The sequence below is a fragment of the Rhynchophorus ferrugineus genome, unplaced genomic scaffold, assembly GCF_030347505.1.
Source record: "Rhynchophorus ferrugineus isolate W39M unplaced genomic scaffold, kcgeb_rfMv2 rfM6, whole genome shotgun sequence".
Classification (NCBI taxonomy): domain Eukaryota; kingdom Metazoa; phylum Arthropoda; class Insecta; order Coleoptera; family Curculionidae; genus Rhynchophorus; species Rhynchophorus ferrugineus.
The window spans coordinates 32,493,076-32,519,773 of record NW_027472585.1 but is presented as its reverse complement, the minus strand read 5'-3'; the positions used below and the strand labels follow the sequence as shown (position 1 = coordinate 32,519,773).

The 26,698-nt window shown below is 32.2% G+C and overlaps 1 protein-coding gene and 1 long non-coding RNA gene across 2 annotated transcripts in view; one reads left to right on the top strand and one right to left on the bottom strand.

Moving 5' to 3' along the window:
• The window catches only part of LOC143198076 (cap-specific mRNA (nucleoside-2'-O-)-methyltransferase 1), a 36,993-nt gene extending 16,087 nt beyond the window's left edge, over positions 1 to 20,906 (top strand). The window contains exons 6-13 of the mRNA XM_076407032.1: positions 4,364 to 4,556; positions 5,991 to 6,225; positions 9,824 to 9,898; positions 14,678 to 14,844; positions 17,957 to 18,085; positions 20,099 to 20,300; positions 20,421 to 20,641; positions 20,698 to 20,906. Of these exons, the coding sequence (XP_076263147.1) occupies positions 4,364 to 4,556; positions 5,991 to 6,225; positions 9,824 to 9,898; positions 14,678 to 14,844; positions 17,957 to 18,085; positions 20,099 to 20,300; positions 20,421 to 20,641; positions 20,698 to 20,789 (1,314 nt within the window). The 3' untranslated portion in view covers positions 20,790 to 20,906. The remainder of the gene's footprint in view (positions 1 to 4,363; positions 4,557 to 5,990; positions 6,226 to 9,823; positions 9,899 to 14,677; positions 14,845 to 17,956; positions 18,086 to 20,098; positions 20,301 to 20,420; positions 20,642 to 20,697) is intronic.
• LOC143198087 (uncharacterized) lies at positions 8,978 to 11,667 on the bottom strand. Its single transcript, XR_013006148.1, has 3 exons — positions 11,537 to 11,667; positions 9,116 to 9,225; positions 8,978 to 9,057 (listed from the first exon to the last, which is right to left on the bottom strand). It is a non-coding gene; the product is annotated as an uncharacterized LOC143198087 (long non-coding RNA).
• Positions 20,907 to 26,698: the final 5,792 nt, after the last annotated feature.

The window sequence follows — 26,698 nt, the reverse complement described above, 5'->3', positions numbered from 1 at the left end:
CTTCAATTTCCTGACATTCTGCGCGCTGTCCAGCAGTTGTATTGCTTCGTTGGTTACGTAGCGATAGGCATTGGTAATCAATTGAAGAACGTTGTTTTGACAGCGTTGTATGACTGGTTGATTTGAATTTTTAGTGCAACCCCATATTTGCACCCCATAGGTCCAAATTGGCTTTATAATTGTATTATAGATCAACCTCTTTGATTTTAGATCAAGTTGAGAGTATCTTCCGACTAAAAAGTATAGTTGTTTTATTTTAGTTATAATGGGTTTTGCTTTTTGTCTAACGTGATGCTTCCAATTTAATCTACCTGTTGTTTGTTGTTTCCAATTTAATCTACCGTCAAGATAGATTCCAAGGTACTATCCAAGGCTGATTCTACTTGAGGAATCGGACATCCATTGAGTGATATAATTAAGTTTTTATTATTTCGCCGCAATGCAAAATTAACGTGGAAATCTTTAAGTTGCTTATTAAATATTTATTGATTTTGTGGTTAGTCGCATAGGGGAAATAACGCTGACTCCACCTCTAGTTCAAAAGAGATTAGAAGATAACTAGAAGATAACAATTACTCCAGCCATTGCTCAGAGGAAATTATGTTGAAAAATCTGTATTTGTGTCAATGCTACCTTGCATTAGAAATTCTATAATCATTTAATACCTCTTGTAAGTCTGATTGTCATATTAGGTTTAATGAAATTTGAAGCAGAACAGTCGAAACAGTCGATAGCCAAAAAAAAACTAGCGATTTCTCTTACTAACTTTACAAAAGAATAGGAATAAATTATTACCGAATACTATTAACATGCAATGTATAATTTCATTTTAAAGCAAGTAAAATTACATTTATAATTGAATGTTCTGTGAAACTGTAAAAAGGAATGGTATTATAACCCCACAAATATTTTATCATATTTTAATATGTTAATTGTTATTTTTAAATAACATACTAGAATTACGTTTATATTTGAACGTTCTGCCGATCTGTAAAAAGGAATGGAATAATAACCCCACAAGTATTTTATCGTATTCTAATAAAATGTTAATTGTTATTTTTAAATAATATACTATAACAAATATAGATAATACAATAGAACTTAAACAAAACCTAAAAATTAAAAACGAGTAAATATTAAAAATAGTATTTATTAAAATAAATAAGAAATAAAAATTAAACATTTACCTAATCACAGAAAAAACCTAATCCATGACATAAGTAAAAATGATCACACAATAACTACTAGAGCTTTTTTAAATAAAATAAATGTTTCATTTATTATTGAACGGAAATTCTTTCACTATTCAAAAATATAATATACATCTTCAACTTTTCTCCCGTGATGAGGTATCTTCGATTGTTAATAATTTTCCCAGATTTTGCAAAAACTGTTGCAGGTATAGTAGATAATTTTAATTATAACTGATACAAATCAAGTAATACCATTTTTGAGCAAAAATCTAATGGATTTCCTAAATGCCCAATAACTGACACTTCCAAATACTGCTTAATTTGCGAAATTGTTGTAGCATCTGGTGTAATTATTTCTTCCATTCTAGCTAGTTTTTATCTAAATGCTTTCAGATGAAATACATTCTTCGTCAGTATTTGTGTCTTCAATTTCGAGTTGTACTACTGTATTAGTATTTTTTGAAGTTAGAATGGGATATATCTCTTCTGTGATAATTTATTGCATTGCCTCAGTATTATTTGTAATACCAAATACAGATCTTTTAAATCAGGGATTGCAGATAGTAGAAGTTGAGGATTCTCTTTAAAAATATTCTCAAACCATAAAACGTTTAGCTGAATGCATCATTCCACTGAGAAGTTCGTTCCAAAATGGTGCTATATTATTATACCATATATTGTTATTGACAAGCAAAGTACCAACAATCTCATAAAACTATATATATTACATATAAATCTATATAAGCCTAAGATAAGTGAAGGTCGTGACTAGGATGACAGCCGGAATGTTAACAATCAGTTCAATGAAACTAGTAGAACCGAAAATAGTAACTAAAAGCACACGACTGAAACAGTTTATAGTAAATAGTAGCGTTGGGAACTATCGACTGGAAACAGTCGAAACAGTCGATAGTCGCAAAACAGTCGAAACAGTCGATAGTTAAAAAAATAGCGACTGAAAATAGTAATTACTATTTTCAGTCAAAAGCACGGTTCGACTATTTTTTTCCATTCGTGATGTCAGGTGAAGATGTACGAATTCTTGTCTATTCAAAATGTGAGACAGGAAAGGACGGAGATTAATGCTTGGAGCAGTTAACTTTAAATGTCTTTATATTCTCCAATGGTAGTATAACCGAGACAGAGATGTATATATATTCATTAACCTGATAACTTTAAAAAAGAAAAGGAAAAAAAATACTAATTTCTATTTATCATGTAATAAATAATATAATTTTAAAGGAAGTAGGATTGCTTTTTTACTGAATGTTCTGTGGATGTGTAAAAATAAATGGAATAATAACAGCACAAACGTTTAATCCTGTTTTAATATATTAATGTATTATTGCTATTTTTAAATAACATAGCATAATAAATATAAATAGTACAATACAACTTAAATAAAACCTAAAAACTAAAGATTTTCAATGACCATAACTACTATATAAAATGTAAACATATACCTAATCATTGAAAAATCTAATCCATGATGAATCTAAAAATGATCGTACAATAACTACCAGACCCTTTTTAAATAAAAGTTTTATGTATTTTTGAACGGAAATATTTTTAAATTACTGTGTATATTATCATGTTCAACTTTTCTCCAGTGAGGCGATTTCTTCGATCGTTAATTATTTGCCCAGATTTTGAAAAAACCCAATCCCAAGGGTCAGATGTTGCGGATATAGAGGAGTATTTTACGTTTAACTGATATAATTCAGGTAGTTTCATTTTATGGATTTGCCAAAAATCCAATGGATTTTCTAAACGTCCAATAAATGGAATTTCTAAATACTGTTAAATCTGTAAAGTTGCTGCAGTACTTGGAGTAATTACTTCTTTCATTCTAGCCATTTTTTTAATCAAAATATCTTCAGATGTCAATACATTCTTGGTCAGTAGTTTTGTCTTGAATTTCGAGTTGTAGAACTATATCTATATTTTTTGAAGTTAGAATGGAAGATACCTCTTTTGTTATAACTTTTTGTATCGCCTCAGCATTATTTGCAATACCAAATCCTGCTTTTTTAAATCTAGGATCTAAAAATATGGATTTACCGCATATCGTATTCATTTATAAAATTGCCAGTCTTTTATTGATGACATCTAATAGACAATTTTGTCATTTTTTCCCCATTCACTTGTTAAAATCCTGGATTTGATGGAATGTTGCACTCCTCTTATTGACCGTATAATTAAAGACATCGTTGGGATATCTTTCACCAGATAACTCGGTGGTCATTATTTCAATGGGCTTTAAAAGTTGAACACATCCTGTTAAGATCGTCCATTCGTTAACAAATAAAAACTGTGGTGCTGTTCTTAATAACCAACAAAATAAATTGTTGAATATTAAAGTAGAGTTTTCCTATCAGAAATTGTATTTATTACAAAAATTTAATATACTTTATTCACCTCTTTACAAAAAAGTATTACCTCTTATACCAGTCCAAAGTATTACCTATTATGCCAGTCAAAAGTATCTTACTATTTATCATTTACAATTTAATTTTTTTGCCCTCGAAAACTAGCGTTCCAAAATGCTGCTATAATAATTTACAATATATAGTTATTCACAAGCAAACTACAAAAAAAACATAAAATCACATATATTACATATAAATCTATATAAGCATAAATTCGGCGCATTACTTTCAAGGTTGAGGCTAGGACGGAAGGCCAGAACGTTAAAAATCAGTCGAATGAACTAGTAGAACCGAAAATAGTAACTAAAAGTAAACGACTGAAACAGTCGATAGTAAATAGTAATAAAATCAGTCGGACCGAAAATAGTGACTGAAAACAGTCGACTGAAAACAGTTACTAGTAAAAACAGTCGAACCAAAAATAGCGACTGAAATAGTCGATAGTAAAAAGTAGTCAATTACTAAACAGTGGATAGTCGATTTCAGTCGATTGTTCCCAACACTAGTAAATAGTAATAAAATCAATCGGATCGAAAGTAGTAACTGAAAACAGTCGACTCACAACCGAACAATAGTCGAACAGTCACTAATAAAAAGTAGTAAAAACAGTTTCACCAAAAATAGCGATGATAGTCGATAATAAAAAGTAACCAATTACTAAACAAACTAAGTTCCCAATGCTAATAATAATCAAACATGGTCTTGAAACTATTTATTAAATACTTTTATATTTGTTATTAGTCACACATAGAAGATGAGAATTACTCCAGCTATTGCCCAGAAGAAATTATGTTGAAAAATCTTCATTTGTGTCAATGCTACCTTGCATTGGAAGTTTTGAGACCTCATGGAACTTTTGTTACGAAATTATTTGAAGTTTTTACACCATTCAGTGCCGGGCTACTGTATCTTATCTATTTATGTTTTGAGCGAGGTAGGTTTCAATTTCATTATTGTATATAAAAGAAGAAGCTAGAAAAACTTCTTTTTTGACTAAGAACAATTATTATTAAGTAGCATCCTTTACCATTTATTAGGTATCCGCATGTATTTTGATAATTTTTTCATTTTAAAAAGCCTTTTTGAGAAAAATTGGTACTATATTGTGGCGGCCGCCACGACCCCTTGTAATAGTACCACTTCCACAGCGCTACCGTACTTCCTCTACCTAACCTAATATCCTGTCAATTCTCCCATCGACCACATGTATCATTTAACATTGAAATAAACAGAATTTTTCAACCAGAGTTTTCAGTTCTTGTGCAAATTCCTTCCAAAAAATATTAGTGAATCAAAAATATTTTCTGTCATTTTTTGCAAATTTTTCCTGTCTTTCTGTTAAAAAGGCGATATCGTATCGAGAGCGCAATATTGGTTCGATGGCGATCCAAACATTTCCAGCTATTTTCGCTCTTCAGTGTTGTCTTCAGCAAGATAAGAAAGCGCCAAGAGAATTTTACGTTTATTACTAACCATTGCAGATCTTTTTGCAACAATATGTGGTTTACTATGTTCAAGTGACATGGGAAGAGATCTGCAGTAATATTGTTTTCGGTTTTAGCAACATATTATATGTTCACAAAATCATCAAAAAAGGTGTAAAGGGTGCAAAGCAAAATTTTATGATTGAATGAATAATTCCGTTGATCAATGTGGATGACTTTGGAATTAACCCATGACTTGGACCCCCTGCTTGGAAATGTAGTACCTTTAATTGCCAGTCATTATATGTTACAGAAAACTCTACTCCTTTTGTCTGGCAAGGAATGAAACTGCAACATAAATTTTTTCATACATTTAATACATTTTCGTTGTCAATTCATGTGTTAGTAGCCATTGTCTCCTTTTAGATCTTTTCCAACAAATATAATCATCCGGTTAAACTGGTTTAAAGTTATTTGAGAGTTTCAACTGGGTTTTCGTCTAATAAGTCTTGCAATTCATTAACCTCAAATTTTTTTAACCGTTGTTTGACACTACACACATTAAAATCACCAATTTTAAATATTTTAAAACTAATTGATTGAATTGGGATGTGACGCAGCATCATCACTATTAGTTTCTAAAAGTATTTGATGAGCTACAGAAGTTATGAATGTCGAAAATAATTTTGAGCACTTTATAATTCTCTGTAGATACCAAACAACTTAATGATATAAAAACAGTTAGGTCGAGTTGATGATATCATAGGCATTATCATCAATAGATATCGTTGATCAAAATACATGCAATACCTGAATATTCACTAATTATATACTATTGTAATTGAAATTCGAAATGTAATATAATGAAATATATTTTCTTAATACAAAATATGTTACATTATGTTATACAAATTATTTTATATTCATATTTTTCAAATTTCTAGTCAGCATATTGAAGCCAGTGACATCTCGAGTCTCAACCTCCGAAAGGTACTTAATTTGTAACGATTTAAGAAATGATGCTCGAACCAAGGGCATCAGAAGATATCTGGCTACAATCGCAGAAAAACTATGGAATTATCGCGATTCTCCAGAAAACGATATCTTGGAAATAGTTCCATTAAATGTTATTAAAACAGATAAGACATTTTATGAGTATCTGCGCGCTAGTAATGCAAGGTAAGTAAATAATATATATTGTTGAAAACTATTACAGATCTTTTTAAATGTTTTGTTATTTGTTTTAATAAATCCATTATTGTAAAATTTCACGTGCACAGTAATACAATTTTGTTTATATGAAGTAACGCTGGAACACATTGATGGTGGGTGAGATCAGAGTGATAAAATACACTTTGCACTAGCGTTGGGAACTATCGACTGAAAACAGTCGAAACAGTCGATAGTAAAAAACTAGCGACTGAAAATAGTAATTACTATTACTATTATTACTATTATTAATAACTTTTTTATTTGAATATTCTGTAGATCTATAAAAAGGAATGGAATTTTTCTATGGAATGGAATAATACCCCACAAATGTTTTATCGTATTTTAATATTTTAATAGCTATTTTTAAATAAAATACTATAATAAATATAGGCAATACAGTACTACTTAAACAAAACCTAAAAACTAAAGATGTACAATAACCATAAATACTAAATAAAAATTAAACATATACCTAATCATAAAAAAACGAATCCATGACATAATTGAAAAATTATCGCACAATAACTACTAAAGCTTTTTTAAATAAAGTAAATACTTTTTTGTTATTGAACAAAAATCGAGAGTATAATCGAAATATAACCTATTATTGCCATAGAATTTTAATCTTTTTACCCTATTACATTAACAATTTACCAATGGAAAATATCGTTCCAAAATGCTGCTACATTAATATACAATATATTATTATTTATAAGAAAAATGTTAACAAAAAAAAAAAATATATATATATATATATATATATATATATATATATATATATATATATATATATTACATATAAATTAATGTAAGCATAAATTGGGTACATTTTTGTCAAGGTCGCGGCTAGGACAGAGCCAGAACGTTAAAAATCAGTCGAATGAAACTAGTAGAACCAAAAATAGTAACTAAAAGAACACGACCGAAACAGTCCATAATAAATAGTAACAAAATCAGTCAGACCGAAAATAGCGACTGAAACAGTCACTGGCAAAAAGTTGTAAAATTAGTCGAACCAAACATAGCGACTGAAACTTTCGATAGTAAAGAATAGTCAATTACTAAACAGTCGATAGTTCCCAACACTAATTTTCACCATCATCATCAATTCATACCTGACGTTTGGGGAAAGAGTCTTTCAACCAAAATGTTGTTATAGGTGTCGCACGACATGCCTTTTGTTCACTAAATCTCTATACAGTTACAGATCGACCGCAGCTATTTTGACTTCAGACAATGTGACAGTCTCTTATTTTTCACATAGCTTTTTATGATGTTGATCCATGTCTTTCTGAACTTGTGTCTTCTACCCAAAATCAGGTCAATTCACTAGAGAAGTCCGTGAGGAATTCGCCTAAACCATTGTAATCTGCGTCTTTGTATTTTTTCATCAACTGTACACTAATTGTCGCATCTTAAACGAATGACTTCGTTTCTAATATGACATAGGAAAGAAACATGTGGAATTTGTCTTAAGCCTTGCATTTGGAAGATTTTAAGCTTAGAGATGTCGGAAACAAAACAGAAATATTTGCAAAATAAGCGTCTGAAAGAGGCGGATTTTGGTCTTGAATTATGATATTTTCTTTTTTCTACGCACACCTTCTTAGAGATGTAAAAGCGCGCGTATTACTGGTCCCGCACTTGCTCTAAGTCACTAGTCAATATTTTGGTATTTTCTCCATCATATTATGAATAATGGCAGAAGCCTTATCCGCATAAACGAATTTAGCGTTATCATCAGCGAACATCAGATCGTTCAAGGAGTTTGTTGCATCATAATGAACTTTAGTTCCTTGTTTCAGTTCTGAGTTCCTTCGTAAAAGTCCTGTAATGACCTGCTCTTTATACGGAAATTTCCTATTTCGAAACCAGTCAGTCGTCCGACGAAACTTCCATTTGCTGTTTGAATTGATCATGAATTTTTCAAACATCTTTCGTACTCATGAATCCACCAATATTAGCTAAATCTTTTTCATTTGAATGCTTGTGGCCATATGCTCATGTTTTTGAACAAAAACGAATTGGCCTCTAGTGCAAAAACGAATTGGCAACAGTCGTGATGAACAGGTTTCAAAATTGGTTCAAAGTTGTAGTACGCATGCACCTTGCTTAGTTCCAGTGTTCGCCACAATGACTTTCAGCTCTTGGCGACGAACAGAACGCAGTTCTAGGAGCCGCGGATCTGGCCAACAAATTTGAGCGAACCTGGGAAAAATTGGGGGGATTATGAATGGCATATGTTTTGCTTTCGAGTAAATAACCCTGTTTTTCTTTGTAAGTTAATTATTACCATAAAGATATCTTTGAATTATCAATATGTGTTTTATATATATTAATGATTAATAATAATACATATAATTATATAAAAACCTCATAAAAACACGAAACATTAAAATATTTATATTTTACTTGCAGCAATCTTATTATGATATCTGAAATAATATTTAACTTTGATTTCTATTTTGCAAATGGTAATTACAAAAAAACGTGTCAAAATTATTAATTGTTTTTCCTATCTTTCATTGAAGGGAATTACATTTGTTGACAGCCTCCATAGTACAAAATTTGTGAAATAATATCGAAAAAGTGTTCACAACTGGTGAAAGAAAGTATGTTTAATAATAATCTCATACAAAATAATTATTAACAACATGAAAATATTAAGTTTGCCAACCAATTTTATTTAATTTACAGAACAATGCAAATATTTTAAAATGTGAGGAACACATCAACATGTAAAAATAACCTCCCATTAAACCCTTCCATTCTTTTCAAAAAGACTACCATATCTTCGACCTAAAATGTAAAGTAAAACTCAGTAAACACAGTAGTTTTAGAGAAAAGAGTCACTTACCTATGTCATTATTTAGACAGCAGATATAACACTAGTTCAAGGCATTAATTCTTCTTTTTTTCCAAGACACTTGTCATCTCTTATTTTTTCATACTATTCAGCCATTGTGTCTGAAATAATTTAAACCCAGTCAATACATATCTCACTTTCAAAAGAGTAATAAAATATATACAAAATACATCTTGCAGTAAATACAAATTCATACCTGTTTATATAATTTTTGTCCCTAACATTGACAGAAAAACCTTTATACGGTACATATTATTTTAGCAATAAACGTTGCTTTTTAGGAAAATGCTATTGTGAAAAGTATGATTATAAACAAAAGAATACAGGATTCCGAACCAAACGATGAAAAACCGTCAAACGATTTTTGGAGACCGAAACTTTCCGAGAAGAACGGAAGGCCCCACGAATTGATTTCGTTCACCGCGAACGGGGAGGTTTTCGGCGAATCCATGCCGAATGTTCGCTCAGGTTCTCGCGCAGCCCCGAACGTTCGCTTCGTTGAACTCTGTACTCACAATTAGATGCTGCTTTTAAGAATTTTGCAAAATTATTCGTTATTTTAATATTTTGCTTGATATAACATTACTCTTTTACCGTTATTACCATTCTATAAATAATGAAAACATTATTATATAGCTAACTATAAGATATTTTATTTACTTTAAAGAATTTCTGAGTAAAATATGTATTTTATTTTAGAATTGCTCGAGAACAATTAGTTTCATTACTCAAATTGGTGGAATTCTACAAAGTCAAAGCCGCGAGTGTCACTGGGTAAGTTCCCATCAAAAGAATGCACTGAAAGTTTGTTAAATTTGTAGTTAAATAATTTAAAAATACAATTTTATTAATTGGGTAGATTGGGTAGAACATAGTTTCGGTGTCTTTTGTTTAACAAAATATTTGTTCTCTCTAAGAGGTTTTTGAAGATTAGTAATAGAAACAATTGAGAAGAAGTTGTGTCAACGGATATAAATGGTAAAACGTGCAGGGTTCGAAGCCGAAACACGAAACGTTACTCGAAAAGAAAATTGTATTTTAACAGATTAAAGTGGTAACTTAATGAATCAACAGTACAAACGATACTGCCGACGATAAAGTAATATAGATAGATAATTTGTAACCTTCAAGGTGATTATTAAATTAACCACTATTTAATTCCTGAATCGCTTTGCACCAAAATTGCTGGTGTATAGAACTTTGGTTAAACTTTTCAAGAAGAAGGTTTTGAAGTTTTGAAGTTTTCTGTTAAGGTTTGCATTCAGCCGCTATTATTTTAGTGGAAGTTCAATTATCAAATAATTGATCCAAGAATAAAAGTATATGGCCGTTTGTAACCGTATGCGTGATATATATGATATTTTATATAGAAACTTAATGAAAAATTCAGTTAAATAACAGGTCAATTAAAAGTCCCCGGCATGACAAATAGATGGCGCTACTAGTATTAAATCCATATATTTTTAGTTACCCCTACCTTCAAAAGATGCGTGTATAAATTTGACCGCTGTCGGATCATTAGTTTTTGAATTATAGCATTTTGACTGAAGCAACTTTTGTTATTGTGAAAAAATGGATAAAAAGGAATTTCGCGTGTTCATAAAATATTGTCTTTTGCATTTTAAACTTGCCTTGATGTCGAGTTTCCGAGCACTGCCCCAGAAAAATCAACCATCAAGGATTGGTATGTTAAGTTTAGACGTGGTGAAATGAGCACCGAAGACGGTGAACGCAGTGGACGCCTAAAAGAAGTTGTTACCGACAAAACCTCACAAAAAAAGTCCACAAAATGATTTTGAATGACCGTAAATTGAAATTGAATGAAATAACAGACACTCTAAAGATATCAACTGAACGTGTACATCATATCATACACGAATATTTGGGTATAAGAAATCTGTGTGCAAAGTGTCGCGCGAGCTCACTTTTGACCAAAAACAACGACAAGTTGATGATTCGGAATAGTGTTTGAAGATGATCAAGCGTAATAAACTCGAGTTTTTGGGTCGATATGTGACAATGGATGAAACATGGTTCCATCATTTCACTCCGAACTCCAATCGAAAATCATCCCAGTGCACTACATACGATGAACCCGCTCCAAAGCGTGGGAAAACTCAACAGTCGGCTGTCAAGGTTTTGGTGTCTGTATTTTGAGATGCGCACGGAATAAATTTCATTGACTACCTTGAAAAAGGAAGGACCATCAAGAGCGTCCCTCACTAGTTACGTATTTTGTCCATCTTTCCGGAAGTTTTGTAATGCCGGCATCGAAGAATTCCTTGGGTAACTCGGATAGCCATGTGAGAAGAAGGTTAGAGTAGTATGAAGCATTAATGGTACGTTGAGTGCGTAGGACATCGACGTACAGCACGCCCCACCGGTCCCAGAACACCATACACAGAATCTTACCCGCGAACCTAGTTGTCTTCGCTTTGACTGGCGCCCATTCCTCCTTCTTCCTCCACTTTCTAAACGACATCTTGCTTTCGGGAGTATATTAGTATACCCCTGTATCGTCTGTAGTGAAGATTCGCTTTAAAAAATTGTCCCCCTCTGCCTCGTAATGCGTCAACAAGCGGCAACAAACTTTCAATCACGTAAATTTTTGCTCGAAGTTCAACAGTTTAGGAATCCATCGCGCCGTTATTTTGGGATATTGAAGATGTTCGCGGATGATAGACTCTACACTATCAATACTGATGCCGAGTTCAGCAGAAATGTCTCGAACATTCATTCTACCGTCCTTCAAAATAAGTTGTACTACGCGGCAAATGTTCTCTGGTGTGATGCTGGTTCGCGATCGACGATCATGCGGCTCATTTTTGAATGTTTCTTCCCATTTAAACACGGCAGCTCTACTGAGGCACTCACTACCGAACTGATTTCGCAAAAATATGTCCCTCTTTTTAACGCCTTCTCACGCTAAAAACACGAATTGCCCTACGGCGGTCGGCACTTGACGTTCACTCATGGTCGTAGCACGCGCGTGAAACATGCGCTCTCGACAAAAACTATGCCACACTGTTAGTAAGGGACTCAGCTATTACATAGTCAAGCCACGACCTTCAAAACATACATGTGCATCTACATCTACAGCGTTTGTCTCCATCATATTTGAACCACTCTCGTAATAACAAAAAAAAACAATAACACTTTTAAGTGGACTTTAAGGTTAATGAAAGTAAGACGTAATTGTTTCATTGGTCACATGTTCATGAATACTATGTATCTGGTGTAACTATCGTTGGTAACTATCGACTGAAAACAGTTGAAACAGTAAACTAATGAATAATCAAAATTAGCAAATGAAAATACTAATTAATATTTCAGTTAAATATAGGCTTCCACTGGTTTTCTATTCGCGATAACAGACAGAAATGTAGGAATTACTTCCCGTTTTAATATTGTTTGTGCTCTGCCGTATAGATTAGTTCATTTTAAATAATTTTGAATTGGCAGTGTGAAAACGGAATGAAATAATGATTCCAAATATATTTAATCCTATTTTAATATCTATAAAGTAATAATAACCTAATATAATAAAAGTAATTAGTTTATTTATATTTCATTTCAACATATGCTTATGAATGTTTCCAGCCTTGTCATAAGAGAGACGGAGATATACATTCCTCTTCGAAGTTTCTTTGGAAAGGAAAGGAAAGAGAAATTCTATTACGTTCAAAATAATAGTTTCATTTTAAATGATGTAAAATTATTTTTATATTTTATATATTCACAAAATATGGAAATATACTACTTACACTGTGTACATATTTGACTTGATTTTAAGAGCCAATGGAGACCATTATATATTTGTATCATATTTTCTCAATCAATCTTTATCAACTATTTAACCATCGCATCCTTTTTAAATACAATAATAATTTTATTTATCGTTAATCAGAAGTTTTAACATTCCAAAGAAATCCTTATAATCCTTTTTCCCTTATACATTAATAAATAATCTTGAAAAATAGAGTTCCACAATCCTGCTATATTAATGATCAATATATTGTTATTTAGAATCATACTATTAACAAAATATAAAACCATATAAATTTATGTAGCAGGTAGGACGGTAAAGCCAGAATATTAAAAATCGATCGAACTTTGAACTAAAAATAGCGAAGTAAGTAGTCGACTGAAATAGTCGATAGCAAGAAGTAATCAATTAATACAAGCTGAGGACTTCTAGCGCAATTTTTGTAATAAAAATGTATTACTTTTAACCGTGGGCAATAAGTATTATAATATGATTTCCGTTATACAATATAACTCAACTGACATGTAGAAGATCGCTTCAGTAAGTGATCTGCTGTGCAAATTTATAATCTAAATCTTATTCTAGGTACCATTCTAACTTATTCTAAACTCTGTCCTAACTTATTATAGAGATTATTATATCTCACTCTATGTGTCTGTTAATCGATTCGTATGTTTGTTTACGTTTGAACCTACGCACTTCGCTGTCAGCGCGCATATTTAACAGTTTGGCGAGTGCATTGGGATGCACTAATAGTCTTTCAGAGTACTTCGCACTCGTTATGGGTTCTAAGGGGATGTCAGGCTGAATCAGTTTATTTTAGACGTAATATGGGGCATCGACGATGACTCGCAAAACTTTATTCTGGAACCTCTGGAGGAATCTATGTTAGATTTGCTAGTAGTACCCCACAGTTCAGTACTATAGGTCCAAATGGACTTACGTATTGACGTATACAGCAAAACCTTGTAATCTAAGGATAATTTAGATTTACGCCCTATCAGCCAATACATTTGATTTAGTTTAAGCCCAGGCGGCTTGCGTTTTGTCACTATATGTTTTTTCCATGTTAAACGTTGATCAAAATGCATTCACAGATATTTAACGTTGTCTGCTTGCGGGATTTTATAATAATTTATTTTTCCTGAGGGACAAGTTCTTCTACGAAGTGTGAATGTCATATGCGTAGATTTTGTCTCATTTGCTCTGATACGTCATGTTTTCAACCACAATTCGACTCTGTTAAGATGAAAGTTGTGATTCTTGTGTGATGATAAAACCGCCGGTCGGTTTTTGAGGTCGGTAAGTCAGCTGTATACAATAGATGTAACAGTGGATCAAGAACACTGCCATGCGGAACACCTGCATATATTGGATGCAGGTCAGTATATTCGTCACCCTGTTTCACAGTAAAATGTGTTGACTAATCTCTGTATTTGTTCTGTTGTTCCGTGTTTATTACGGAAGCCAAATTGATAGTCGGAAAATATTTCTCTCTTCTATGGTTATTTTGAGTATTTTAATGTATAATTGAAAAATTTTAGAGATCACAGTCAAGAGGCTTGTAGGACGATAAGAGGAAACTTATTCTGATTTTTTTCCTAGTTTAAGAATCATGATGATTTGAGTCACTTTCCAAGTGCTAGCTAACATGGCATTAAATATAATTCTAAAAATATGTTTTTCATTTAATTTTATCTCTTTTATCATGACATATAATTAGTGACATAATAATTCTCAATATACTTAATTATTAAATATAATTAAAATAATTCTACTTTATTTAGGACAATAGAAGGAACGAATACTATAAATAATATTTCGTCAGGATCAGTAATTGGAAGTCAGAAGAAATATTTAACGGGAAAATGTCTCAATTATTTCCAGATACCTTATGAAGCTGTATCTGAAGATTCTTACTTATTGTTTGAATTTTTAACACTATATGAAAGCGGTGAGTTAATGTTATCTACACATTATTTCTAATAATAATATATATGCTGATATGATTAAAAAACAAATAATAACTTTTGAAATAGAACGCAAAAGAGTTATTAATTGTTTTCCGTTTTATAATATATTAATAATTTCTCGTCAATAATATATTAATAAGAAGTCTTGATATTCTTTGATTATATTAATATTAAAGTAGCATACACGAAACACTTAAAAACAGGTGGTTTTATTCATGATTCATTCAAGCAAAGAGAACAATCAGGTTTTTAATTCTATTCCAACTTTATATCAAATATTCTGAAATAATTATATCATTTTAAGTAGAATATATATAGAATTAGTATAACTATTAAAGAATAAAGGGAAAACTAAACCAAACGAAACCAAGTCCATTCATGTTACTTACAGACTGATAAGAGAAGCTTATCAGTCAGTAAAAATTATATACTGACAACATCCCATAAAAGGAACACGCAAAATACTTGGATCTTAGACTAACTTGGTAGAAACACATCTAGATTAAACGTAATCAATTCGACAACAAACTAGGTAGTGTGCAGTTCGAGCAAAATGATGGTCTACAAAGTACCTATAGTCTATCCAAAGAAGTTTTGTACATACGTCAGCTAAATTTAAATTTGTGACGTCAGAACGTCGCAACATTGCCGCATCAACTCTGAGTTTTTGTTCAGTTTGGTTTTGACATACAACAAAATTCTAATCTAAATAAAATAATTGAACAAAAATACTGTTATCTAATATAATTTACTTTAAAATTATAGTAAATGTATTGCATTTATTATCGAAAGACTTAAAACACACAGTTATAATAGTTTGTGAGTTGGGGTTGTGTTTTTGGTTATATTTACATTCAACTCTTTTTCACACCACGTATGAGTTAGAGTTCTGCGCGCGTTTGTAGTTTGTTGTCCTCTTGAGATCTTACCTACCTAATTAACAAATGTATATCCAAGTAACATATTTGACTTTTATTAGAGAGTATATTTACATTTTACGCTTAGTTCTTGTGTCCTTCGGTACAGTGTTTCCTTGTAAAGACATTTCTCCTTAGTATATCACATAAATACTTGTATACATATTTCCTAATAAAAGTATTTTTAATTACTGCATTCTCTTTCATGCATTTGCTTTATCTGCTAAATAGATACTATTTTTTCTCTCCTGACATATTTTAACCAAATGATCATGTATAATCTGAAGAATTACACAAATATCTGTTCACATAAATCTTTTATACTCTACAATAACATTTCGTATAGTTATCGTATATTAATTATATACCCACCTTTACTTGTTTCTATTCTCATCACCGGAAGAATTTTACATACGTTTGACAACCGGGCGACTTTTGCAGGCTAGCTCAGTTACACATTCGAACTTATCAGACAGCATAGTGTCTCTTTTTAAGTAGAATAAAATGAGAAGGAAAATGTTGTCTGATTCTAAAAAGAAGTTACATATTGCGGCAGGCAATACATTAAACATCTTGATGACGTATGTACAAAACTTCTTTGGATATACTATATACGATACTCAACTATAGAGCACAGCAAGCAGTAGCAATATTGAAACACTAGAAGACTATAGGGCAAAATATTATTTCTCGTGCTCAGTATTCCTCAAAGGAGGTGTTAAAAATCTATATCTATATCTCAATATGAGAACGGTAAAATACAGAACGCAGAACGAAAAAACAACAAACACTTTAGAAGTAGGATAACAAAAGCTTTTGTTTTGAGACAGATTGGCATGGCGCAGAATTGAGAAGAAAAAAATCGTTTCATCTTTCTGAAACTGAAATATATTTACCGGAAATCCAAAATTTTCGTTACTTATTTCATTACAAAATTTCCTAAAACCTTCCAAAGGTGTTAAACCGTCCCATATTTCGATGAATTAACCTTGATTCAGTAATTGATGGAACTATATTAGACATCATTAACACTATATATTTTATATGCCTCTTGTGGGCCAATCTGAGGCTTCACACACCGCCTAATTATTTTTTGGTCCGAAACCGGAGAGGAGGATGGTCGCGGATACCAGCTGGAATAAGCGAGTTGAACTGGTTATGTGTAGGCTGCCTCTGGGCTACCTGTTCAACCCTACCTTATCAGCTGTTAGCTGACCTTAACTAATTCTTCTTACTGTTGAGAATTAGTGTGTCCCTGGCCGGTAACACCGTTAAGAGACACGACACAAGTTCGCTCGATGGAAAAGGTCGAGACGATTAGGATTTACAGCACGACGGAGTAGTCAACTGCGATAGAATAAGACCACGAAGAGCCGGATGCGTTATTAGCCTAAAATATCGACTAGCTTGGTAATACACAAATTATCTGAGAGACGAAGCGTGGAGGAATATCTAGAGTAGCGCTCGGCGCTTTAAATCGCGAACTTGAGGGACATCTGATTCTCTTTGAATTTGATTATTCCTGAGGAACCAAGGGACATTGATCATTCTACGAAGAATTTCGTTCTTAAAAATTTGAAGACGTTGTACATAGTAGGTGTGGCGTATTTGAGAGACACACTGGAGCCGAGAGAAAAACTTATCAAACCAGCCTTTTGTACAGAAGATATTTTATTGAGAGAGGAAGAATTTGGGTGTTCGCGATTTTAAGACGCCAAATGCTCGGTGCGAATTGCTTCTTGTGGAAGAAGATTACGTGGCTTTTCTGTGGGTTGACTTGCAGCTTCCACAAATGTAAACACTGGACCTCATCGACCACTAATCTCATCGAGTTGTTTCTGGAGTTTGCCTTGAATATGTGGTGCTAGTATTGCAGAAACAAAAGTAAGCAGCGTCGTCTGTCTGAAAAGCTCCCTCAACTTGTAGTCTCCTAGGGATATCTGAATGGAAAATATTAAATAACGCGATTGCCAGAAGAGACTTTGCAGTCTTTGTCAACTTCTGCGTCTATGGTCTTTCGGCTGGAGAGAACCGTCTTAGACCCTTGAGTCCCTCTTTTGTAAATTGTATGTTGTTGAGTAAATTTATATTTCATTGAAAATTGAGTATTATTGCTTTTAATTCAGCTAATATTTTGTTTAAAATTACAACTATTTTATTATTTATTATGTTTTAGAAATGAAACAGAAGATACCACAATTTAATTTAGATGCGATTCGATCTACTTTCAATACCTTTAAAGACAATTATATGTATTGCTTCTTGGCGAGCAATAGAAACGAATACCCCTACAATTTTTATTTCGGTAAGTTTATTTGATCACCCAACAATTCACTATGTTAACTTAAACTACTCGAAATACTTGGATTTTCTCGATATCTTCTCAATAGTGCAGGTTCTTAGTTTGCATATGGAGAGACTGCATGATCTACTAGTTTAGGAAGAGAGTGCAGCGACTCTAGTGTCCTAGTATTGTCCTCTTCAGTCAATTGTGTTCTTTTCACAACACTAATGAGTATAACGATTATCAATATTACAAGGTTTCGAATAAACATGAAACGAAAATTTATTCAACGTTTATATCAAATCGTGTGAATATCGAAACTTTACATAAGCACTTTACTAGCACTTCGCCAACAAATGGACGAATTACCGCCAGCATGGAAGAAAGAGCGACTCTCATTCATATACTGAAAATGGTGAATGAAAACATTTTTAAAAACTATCGAAGTATTTATGAAGATCATACAAATGAGTCTTTAAAGAGCGCACAAGGAAACCAGCCAAGAAAAGCAGTAGGGATTTAAACCCAATCGCGATTGTAAGATATTGGCACTCACTAAATATGGAAAGCATATAATTGTCGTTTTTATCCATTTTTACTGTTTTAGCCGTATATACTGACCCTCTATAATCCATTCTTTGAGATAGCTTTGAGCTCTTCCATTATATCATCTTTGCTAGTCAAATGGTACATTTCAAGATTATTTATTTATTTGGGGACAGCAAATAGTTAAGCTGCGAATATATTTTTATTGTTTTTCGAAGTACTCGCCACGATAAACGATACACTTTTTCATACGTTTAAACCAATTTTTAAAGCATGTATTCCATTCCGAATGAGCTATCTAGAAAACATGATTATTGAACGCTTCAATAGCTTCTGCGGGCGATGAAAATCGTTGACCACGCAATTTATTCTTCACGGATGGGAACAAAAAGAAGTCATTGGGTGCCAAATCAGGGCTGTACGGCGGATAACCCATCAATTCGATGTTTTGAGTGCTCAAATAGTCTCTTGTTTGAGCCGATGTGTGAGAGCTCGCATTGTCATGATGAAGAACAATTCGGCGTCTCTTGTTTGTTTTCCTTATTTCACTGAAGATTTCTGGCAAACAAATGGTTGTGTACCAATCAGAATTTACTGTTCTACGATCCTCTAGAGCACTGTTGCATTATAACCAGTTTTCCCGAAGAAACAGGCCACCATTTTCTTTGAAGAGCTTCGTGCGCGAACAGCTTTTGTTGGATTTGGTTCAGCTTGTAACACCCATACAATCGACTGCTGCTTACTTTCGGGGTCATAGGAATATATCTATGAGTCGTCACTTGTCACGATTTTATAAACATCTTTGGAAGCACCGCGATTGAATTTCTTAAGCATTTCTTTGCACCAATCGACACGAGCTTTTTTGAGCGATTATCAAATTGTGTGGGATCCAACGTGAACATAACTTTCGCACATCTAATTGTTCATGTCAAATCGCATATATGCTGGTGGAACTAATGCTTTGGGATGCCTCAATCTCACAATAGGTGACATGACGATCTTGCTTAATCATTTCGCACACGGCATCGATGTTTTCTGGCACAAAAGCCGATTTTGGACGATCCACGTCGAAAATCGTAAAAATCATGGCACGAAAATGTTCACGATTCGGTTCCATTTTTTGCCAAGACGAAACTTTCAACTAAATATAAAATAGTACATATATCGTCAAACATTTCAAACTTTACGATCCATTATTTATAAGAAATGAATAATTAACAACAGTATCGAAACATCTGTAATTCTTTCAGATAAAATGGCAAATAACAAGTATGGGTGAATATTTATAGATACATTCTAAACCTGATTGTTTATACAACAAAAAATTGTGCTAATAGGACATTAGAGAACGTGAAGTTTCAGTACTACCACTTAACCCTTTAACATTTATTTCTTAAAAAATATGTTAACATATGTTTGGCGTGTGTTCAATTAACAATATTAATAGTTTAAGTTGGGAATAATTAACACTTTTTTTGATAATTTTAGCAAAAAATAATACTGTTTATAAAATAACAAAAACAAAACGCATCACCGTAAATAATATAACTCTATCTAATGACACACTAATTTATGGCGAATTAGTGAAAGAATATCAAGAAGATGGAACAAAATATAGAGATAGTCTCCATGTAATAGATGCGATTAGTTTGGGAACTACATACCTAGGCAGATATAACTTTAAAAAACGGTAATGAATTCGAAAATATTTTGATTTGATATTGCAGAAAAATGTTCGGAGGTTTTACACTTGTTAAGAATGATTAATGAATATCCATATTAATATTAATAAATATTATTTACTGTGTAGATTGGAGCTGATTGAAAGGTTTTGTAAGGCTCATAATAAAGAGTCCGATTTATTGAGATGCCGTAGGATAAGGCCTAAAATTTTCAAAACCCTAGACACTCTGAAGAATGATCTGCCATCAAATGGAGAAACGCCATTTGATGTTGAGTTGCCAACACTGGGTTATCAATCGCAAAAGGAAGTTTTTAAGGCAAAATCTGTGCTAATATATAACATCACAGGTTAGTAGTATACGTACCAAACAATACTCGTTATTTCTATTATAATTATATTTCAGAAATGACATTCCAAAAGGGACTTAATAAAAGCTATTTAGTATCTAACAGTAATAATGTCGTCAATATTAGAAAACTTTATGAAGCATTATAATTAATCCTTAAAAAAAAATACCAAAAGTAACATATTATATCATTTTATATTATTTTATATTATTATTATATCGTTTTATTATCTTTATATTTAGAGGGACCAAATAAAAATTATCTTTAACTCACTGTCTTTTATTCTTTTTTGTTTTAAAGTGATATAATCCTATTTATCATTTATATATTCTTAAAATCACATATCTAATTCCTTTAAGCATCACATCATGAGCAACTTACACTTACACGAATTTCGCCAGAATAGATTACACATTAATTCTAATTATTTTATCGTTGATAGTTTTTTTACATTTAGATAGTTTATTTATGCATAATTTATTCGAAGTTCTTTTAGTAATGCGTCGTGGATATTCATGACGTCGAAACATTACAATGTTGCCGCATCAACTCTAAGTTTTAGTTCAGTTTGGTTTTGACATACAAGAAAATTCTAATTTAATAAAATAATTAAAGAAAAATATTATCAAATATTATTTATTTTAACATTATAGTACATCTAATACTTATATTATCGAAGGACTTAAAACTACAATTAAAAATACATTATACAATTAAGTATAATAGTTTGAAGGTTAGATTTGTTTTGTTTACATTAAGCTCTTTTCCACACCACCCATGAGATAAAGTTTCTAGGCGCATTTTGGTATGTAGTGGTACCACCTGAAGGCCTAATCCATTTATTTAACAATAGCAGTCTATAAGGTAGGAGTAATAAAACACATCCATGATCTATTGAAAACCATTACTACGAATTACACAATTAAAACAGTGAGCTATGAAACAATTAAAATCGAATTGTTCGAAGCGGATCACTTTAAAAGTTCTTGTAAAATAGTTAGATGAAAGAAACACCCAACATCATACATTTAGGCCAAAATCCGAGAGAACATTTAAATTCGTGTTAAAAGGATTACATCACGGGACGGACTTTAATACCATCAAGGTAGCACTAGGTCAAAAGGCCACGAGGTCGTAAATGTTTACAATATACGACATCACATGACAAAAAACTTCTGCCTATGTTCTATATTGATTTAAAACCTAATGGAAATAATAAGGCGGTGTATGAAATAACCAAATTGGAAAATAATATTATTAAATGCGAACCACCACATACAAAAAGAATTATACAACAATGCACGAGGTGTCAAGCACACGAGCACACAAAAACTTACTGTCGCAAATCATATAGATGCGCAAAATGTGCAGGAGAACTGGAAGAAATCATACAGCGCACTACAAGGGTTGCGCAGTTCACAAGCAACTACAGCAGAAATTCTACCCTGCCTTAAGAGAAAAAAGGCATCAACAGCAACAAAAACAATCCACACCTACCCATCAGACCACGTCAACCAGACATAACTTATGCCCAAATGATTGAAAATGGTTCAGCACAATATCGAGAAACCACATCACAACCTACTGAATATAGCAGCAATATTTCTAGATTAGAAAACATGATGGCCAAACTAATGGATCAAATGAGTACTATGCTTGGTCTACTCACAACTGTCGTCAGCAAACTTGCCTAATTCCTGAAACCATTAGCTCCAAAATCGCCGTCTGGAATGCCAATGGGCTCCAATAACACGTCAGGGAGCTAAAAATGTTCGTAACTGAACAAAATATTGACGTTATGATGGTTTTCGAACCACATTTTACGGAAAAACTTTATTTGAAAATTCCCAAATACAAACTTTATCATTCAAATCACCCTGATGATAAAGCATGGAGGTACAGCCATAATCAATCGGGATGATATAAAATATTTCAAAAAAGAAAAATTCCGTAAAGACTACCAGTAGAACCATAGAGGAAGTCCATGGACCATTAACAATGTCTGCTATTTATTGCCCACCCAAACATAACAACAAGGCAGAAGACTTTCAAGAATTCTTCAGTACGCTAGATAATAGATTTATAGCCGGAGCAGATTACAATGCAAAACATTTAATGTGGGGTTCAAGAATAATAACCTCAAAAGGTAGAGAACTGCTAAAAGCAAGAAAGACATATAATTTACAACATATCTCTACTGGGGAACCTACATATCGGCCTTCAGACAGAAATAAAAAACCAAATACTATAGATTTCTGTATTAAAAAAAATATTGATACAAAAAAGTGTCATACAAAATCATGTTTCGACCTGTCTTCTGATCATTTACCAATAATAGTAACAATTTCTTCAAAAATTATCATCAAAGATAAACCTCCTTCTTTGTGCAAAAATAGAACTAACTGGCCCTTATTTAGAGAAAACTTAGACCGAAACATCTCTCTAAACTTACCGCTAAAAACTGAAATGGGTATAGAAATAGCAGCAATAAACCTTACAAAAAATATACAGGAAGCTGCATATTCCGCGAATCCTAAGAGTAAAACATTTCCAAGAAAAAATATAAATATATCATGTACAATACAGAAAAAGATAGCAGAAAAAAGAAAACTACGACGGAATCGGCAACAGCAAAGGACTGAAGAGAATAAAAGAAAATTTAATAGGGCAATAAAAGAGCTGAAAGAACTACTCCAAATTGAAGAAAACTAAGGCATTCAAGAATACCTAGAAAACTTGACACCAACTGAGGAAACAGACTATTCGTTGTGGAAAGCAACAAAAAAACTTAGGAGATCCCAGCAACATAACCCACCTATTAAAACAAACGAAAATAATTCGGCTAGAAGCAATAAAGAAAAGGCTGACATTTTCTCAAAACACTTAAAAAATGTATTTAAACCTTTCCAGTCTCAGCTACATAAATATGAGGAAAATAAAATTACTAGCTTTCTAAATTCGCCATTTCAAATGGACTTACCGCACGAGAAATTAACGGTCAAAAAAGTTAAACAAACAATAATGAGAGAGATTAATAATAAAGAAGATCCTAGTCATGACTTAATTACTGGTAAAATTTTAAAGAACTATCAGAAAAGGGTATAAAACTATTAACATTTATATTTAATGTTATGCTACGAATTAATTACTTCCCTAGTATCTGGAAAGTAGTTAAATTATTAATGATTCTTAAACCAGGAAAAATACCAGAAGATGTGACCTCCTACCGACTTATAAATTTATTACCGATAAACTCGAAAGTCTTCGAGAAATTATACATAAAGAAGCTAAACTATATACTAGAAAAAAGAAAAATTATTCCATAAGCATGGAACTATAGAACAAGTGCATAGACTTGTAAACAAAATAAACACTGACCTATATGCCAAAAGATATTGTTCGGCCGCTTTTCTAGACATATCTCAGGCTTTTGACAAAGTATATCATACGGGCTTGCAGGTTAAACTAAAGAAACTTCTCCCTCATCCGGATTATCAGTTACTAAAATCGTATCTCACTGATAGACATTTTATTGTAAATCAAGGCGATGAAACATACCGAATTAAACTCCATATATTCAGGAGTTCCGCAAGGTATTGTACTGGGTCCAGTACTGTATCTTCTGTATACGGCCGATATGGCCACCACAAAAATAACTACTATGGCAACATACGCAGACGACACAGCAATCTTAGCATCCCTTGAAGATCCAGTCACAGCATCAACAAACCTACAAACCTACCTGAAGCAAATACAATTATGCTTGAAGACATGGCGCATTAAAGCCAATGAAACAAAATCCACGCATATATCGTTTACCGTGCGTAGAAGAACATGTCCACCAGTGAATATCAATCATCGTCAACTCCCCCAAGCAGAGCATGTTAAATATCTTGGTATGTACTTAGATCAACACCTAACCTGGAAGAAGCACATACTCTCTAAACGGAAACAACTGGGACTAAAATTATATCAAATGTATTGGCTCATCGGGCGCAAATCCAAGTTATCATTAGATAACAAGATATTGCTGTATGAGTCTATACTCAAGCCCATTTGGTCATATGGAATCCAACTATGGGCTACCGCTAGCAAATCTAATATATCCATCATTCAACGCTTCCAAAATAAAGTGTTGCATGCCATTGTTGATGTTCCGTACTATATTTCAAATAAAGTGATACAACGCGATATTCCTCTAGAACCTATAACGGGTGTAATTCACCGTGCTTGTGTGAAGTACTTCGAAAGAGTGTCAGTGCGTCCCAATGTACTCGCTAATCAGCTAAATATGCGACGTGATAGTGAAGTGCGTAGACTAAAACGTTTAACACCACCTGATCTGATTACTGGACATATGTAGACTTTAGAATAAGACTAAATAATTAAGGTAATAATTTATACAGAAGAGTACTTAATGAAGTGATTTTTTACATGCCATATATATATACTATAGACATAAGAAATATTTATTGCTAATAGAGCAGATTGTAGAATCACGAAGAGTAATAAAAGAAAATTATTTAATATCATAATTTATAATAATAATTATTAATATAACGGCATTTACCGCCAAAGGGGCTCTGCATCATCTGGTTCCTTGTCGAAATAACCTATTAATGCCGCAGTCAATTTGTGATACTTAATATCTATTGTTTTCGGCATTTTCAAACAAAGTGATATGATCTATTAGGGAGTGACTTAAAATTTATCAAAATAATCAAAGGGCTAAAATAATGTTTGTCGATTTATAACCCATAATAATTATAACTAATATATTGAATAATTTAGCGTACATTTAACAACCGGACGGCGACCAGATGTCAGACGTATGCAAAATTCTTGAAAGCATTAGTGATAAGAGGTTTTAAGTTTTACCTATAAATTATTGTGGCTGTATAAGTTTATATAATATACATATATATATATACATATATATATATATATATATATATATATATATATATATATATAGTTTTTAAAAATACTATAATGTTAAAATATATTAAACTTTGAATAGACTATAAAGTTCATTTTTGCTTGAATCAATTATGGCCAAAAATGGCTGATACTCGGTTTGAAATAATATATTTTTTTTTACTATAACAATGGTCATTGTTTGTAACAAATTGTTTATATTATCGCAAGGATTCTAAGAAACTTTTGAATACATATGCTCTTATAATATTATTATATCGATAGCCTTTGCGTAAACGTTTCTATTATGAAGTATGTACACCCTGATAAGGATACCGAAAAAACATTGATTTTTTTCAAAAAATATCGATATTTTTGGCCGATGTATTGATATTTTTGTTAGTCGATAATTTTCAATAATTTTGAAAAAAACTATATATAATTTTTAAAGTACTTAATTTTAAAGGTTCTTTAAAAATATCCCTACTTTTTGAAATATTTAGAAAATATCGATATTTTTTAGGATTGACATTTCAATATTTATATTTTTTCCTAATAATGTCAATACATTTTTTGTAAAATGTCTATACATAGTTGTTCTGCGATATATCGATATATTTCTCGATGCTAAAATACGCCACTTTTACATATCAAAGAGGTTGATTTATAAGGCAATCATAAAGCCAATTTGGACCTATGGCGTTGCACTAAAAATTCAAATCAACTAGTCATCCAACGCTGTCAAAACAAGGTTCTTCGACTGATTACCAATGCCTATAGCTACGTAACCAACGATGAACTGCACAATGATCTAGAAATCAAATGGATTTGCGAACTTATCCAAGATTTCGCTTTGAAACACGAAAGAATATTACTAAATCATATGTGGAAGCAATACATATAATAGCAGAAGATTGAAGCGAACGAAACCATACGAACTTATACAAAGTGTATACCTTTAGTGTAAACTATAGCTTAAGTTGTTATAACTTTATAATTGATGAATACTTATTGATATATTTTCTCGCACTCGTCTTGCTTGTGAATTAATGCAAGTACAAATGAAATGTAGTAATAAACTTATTTTTAATTAACATTGTACTAAGCGTATCTAAAAAGATGTTATCAAAAAAAAAACTT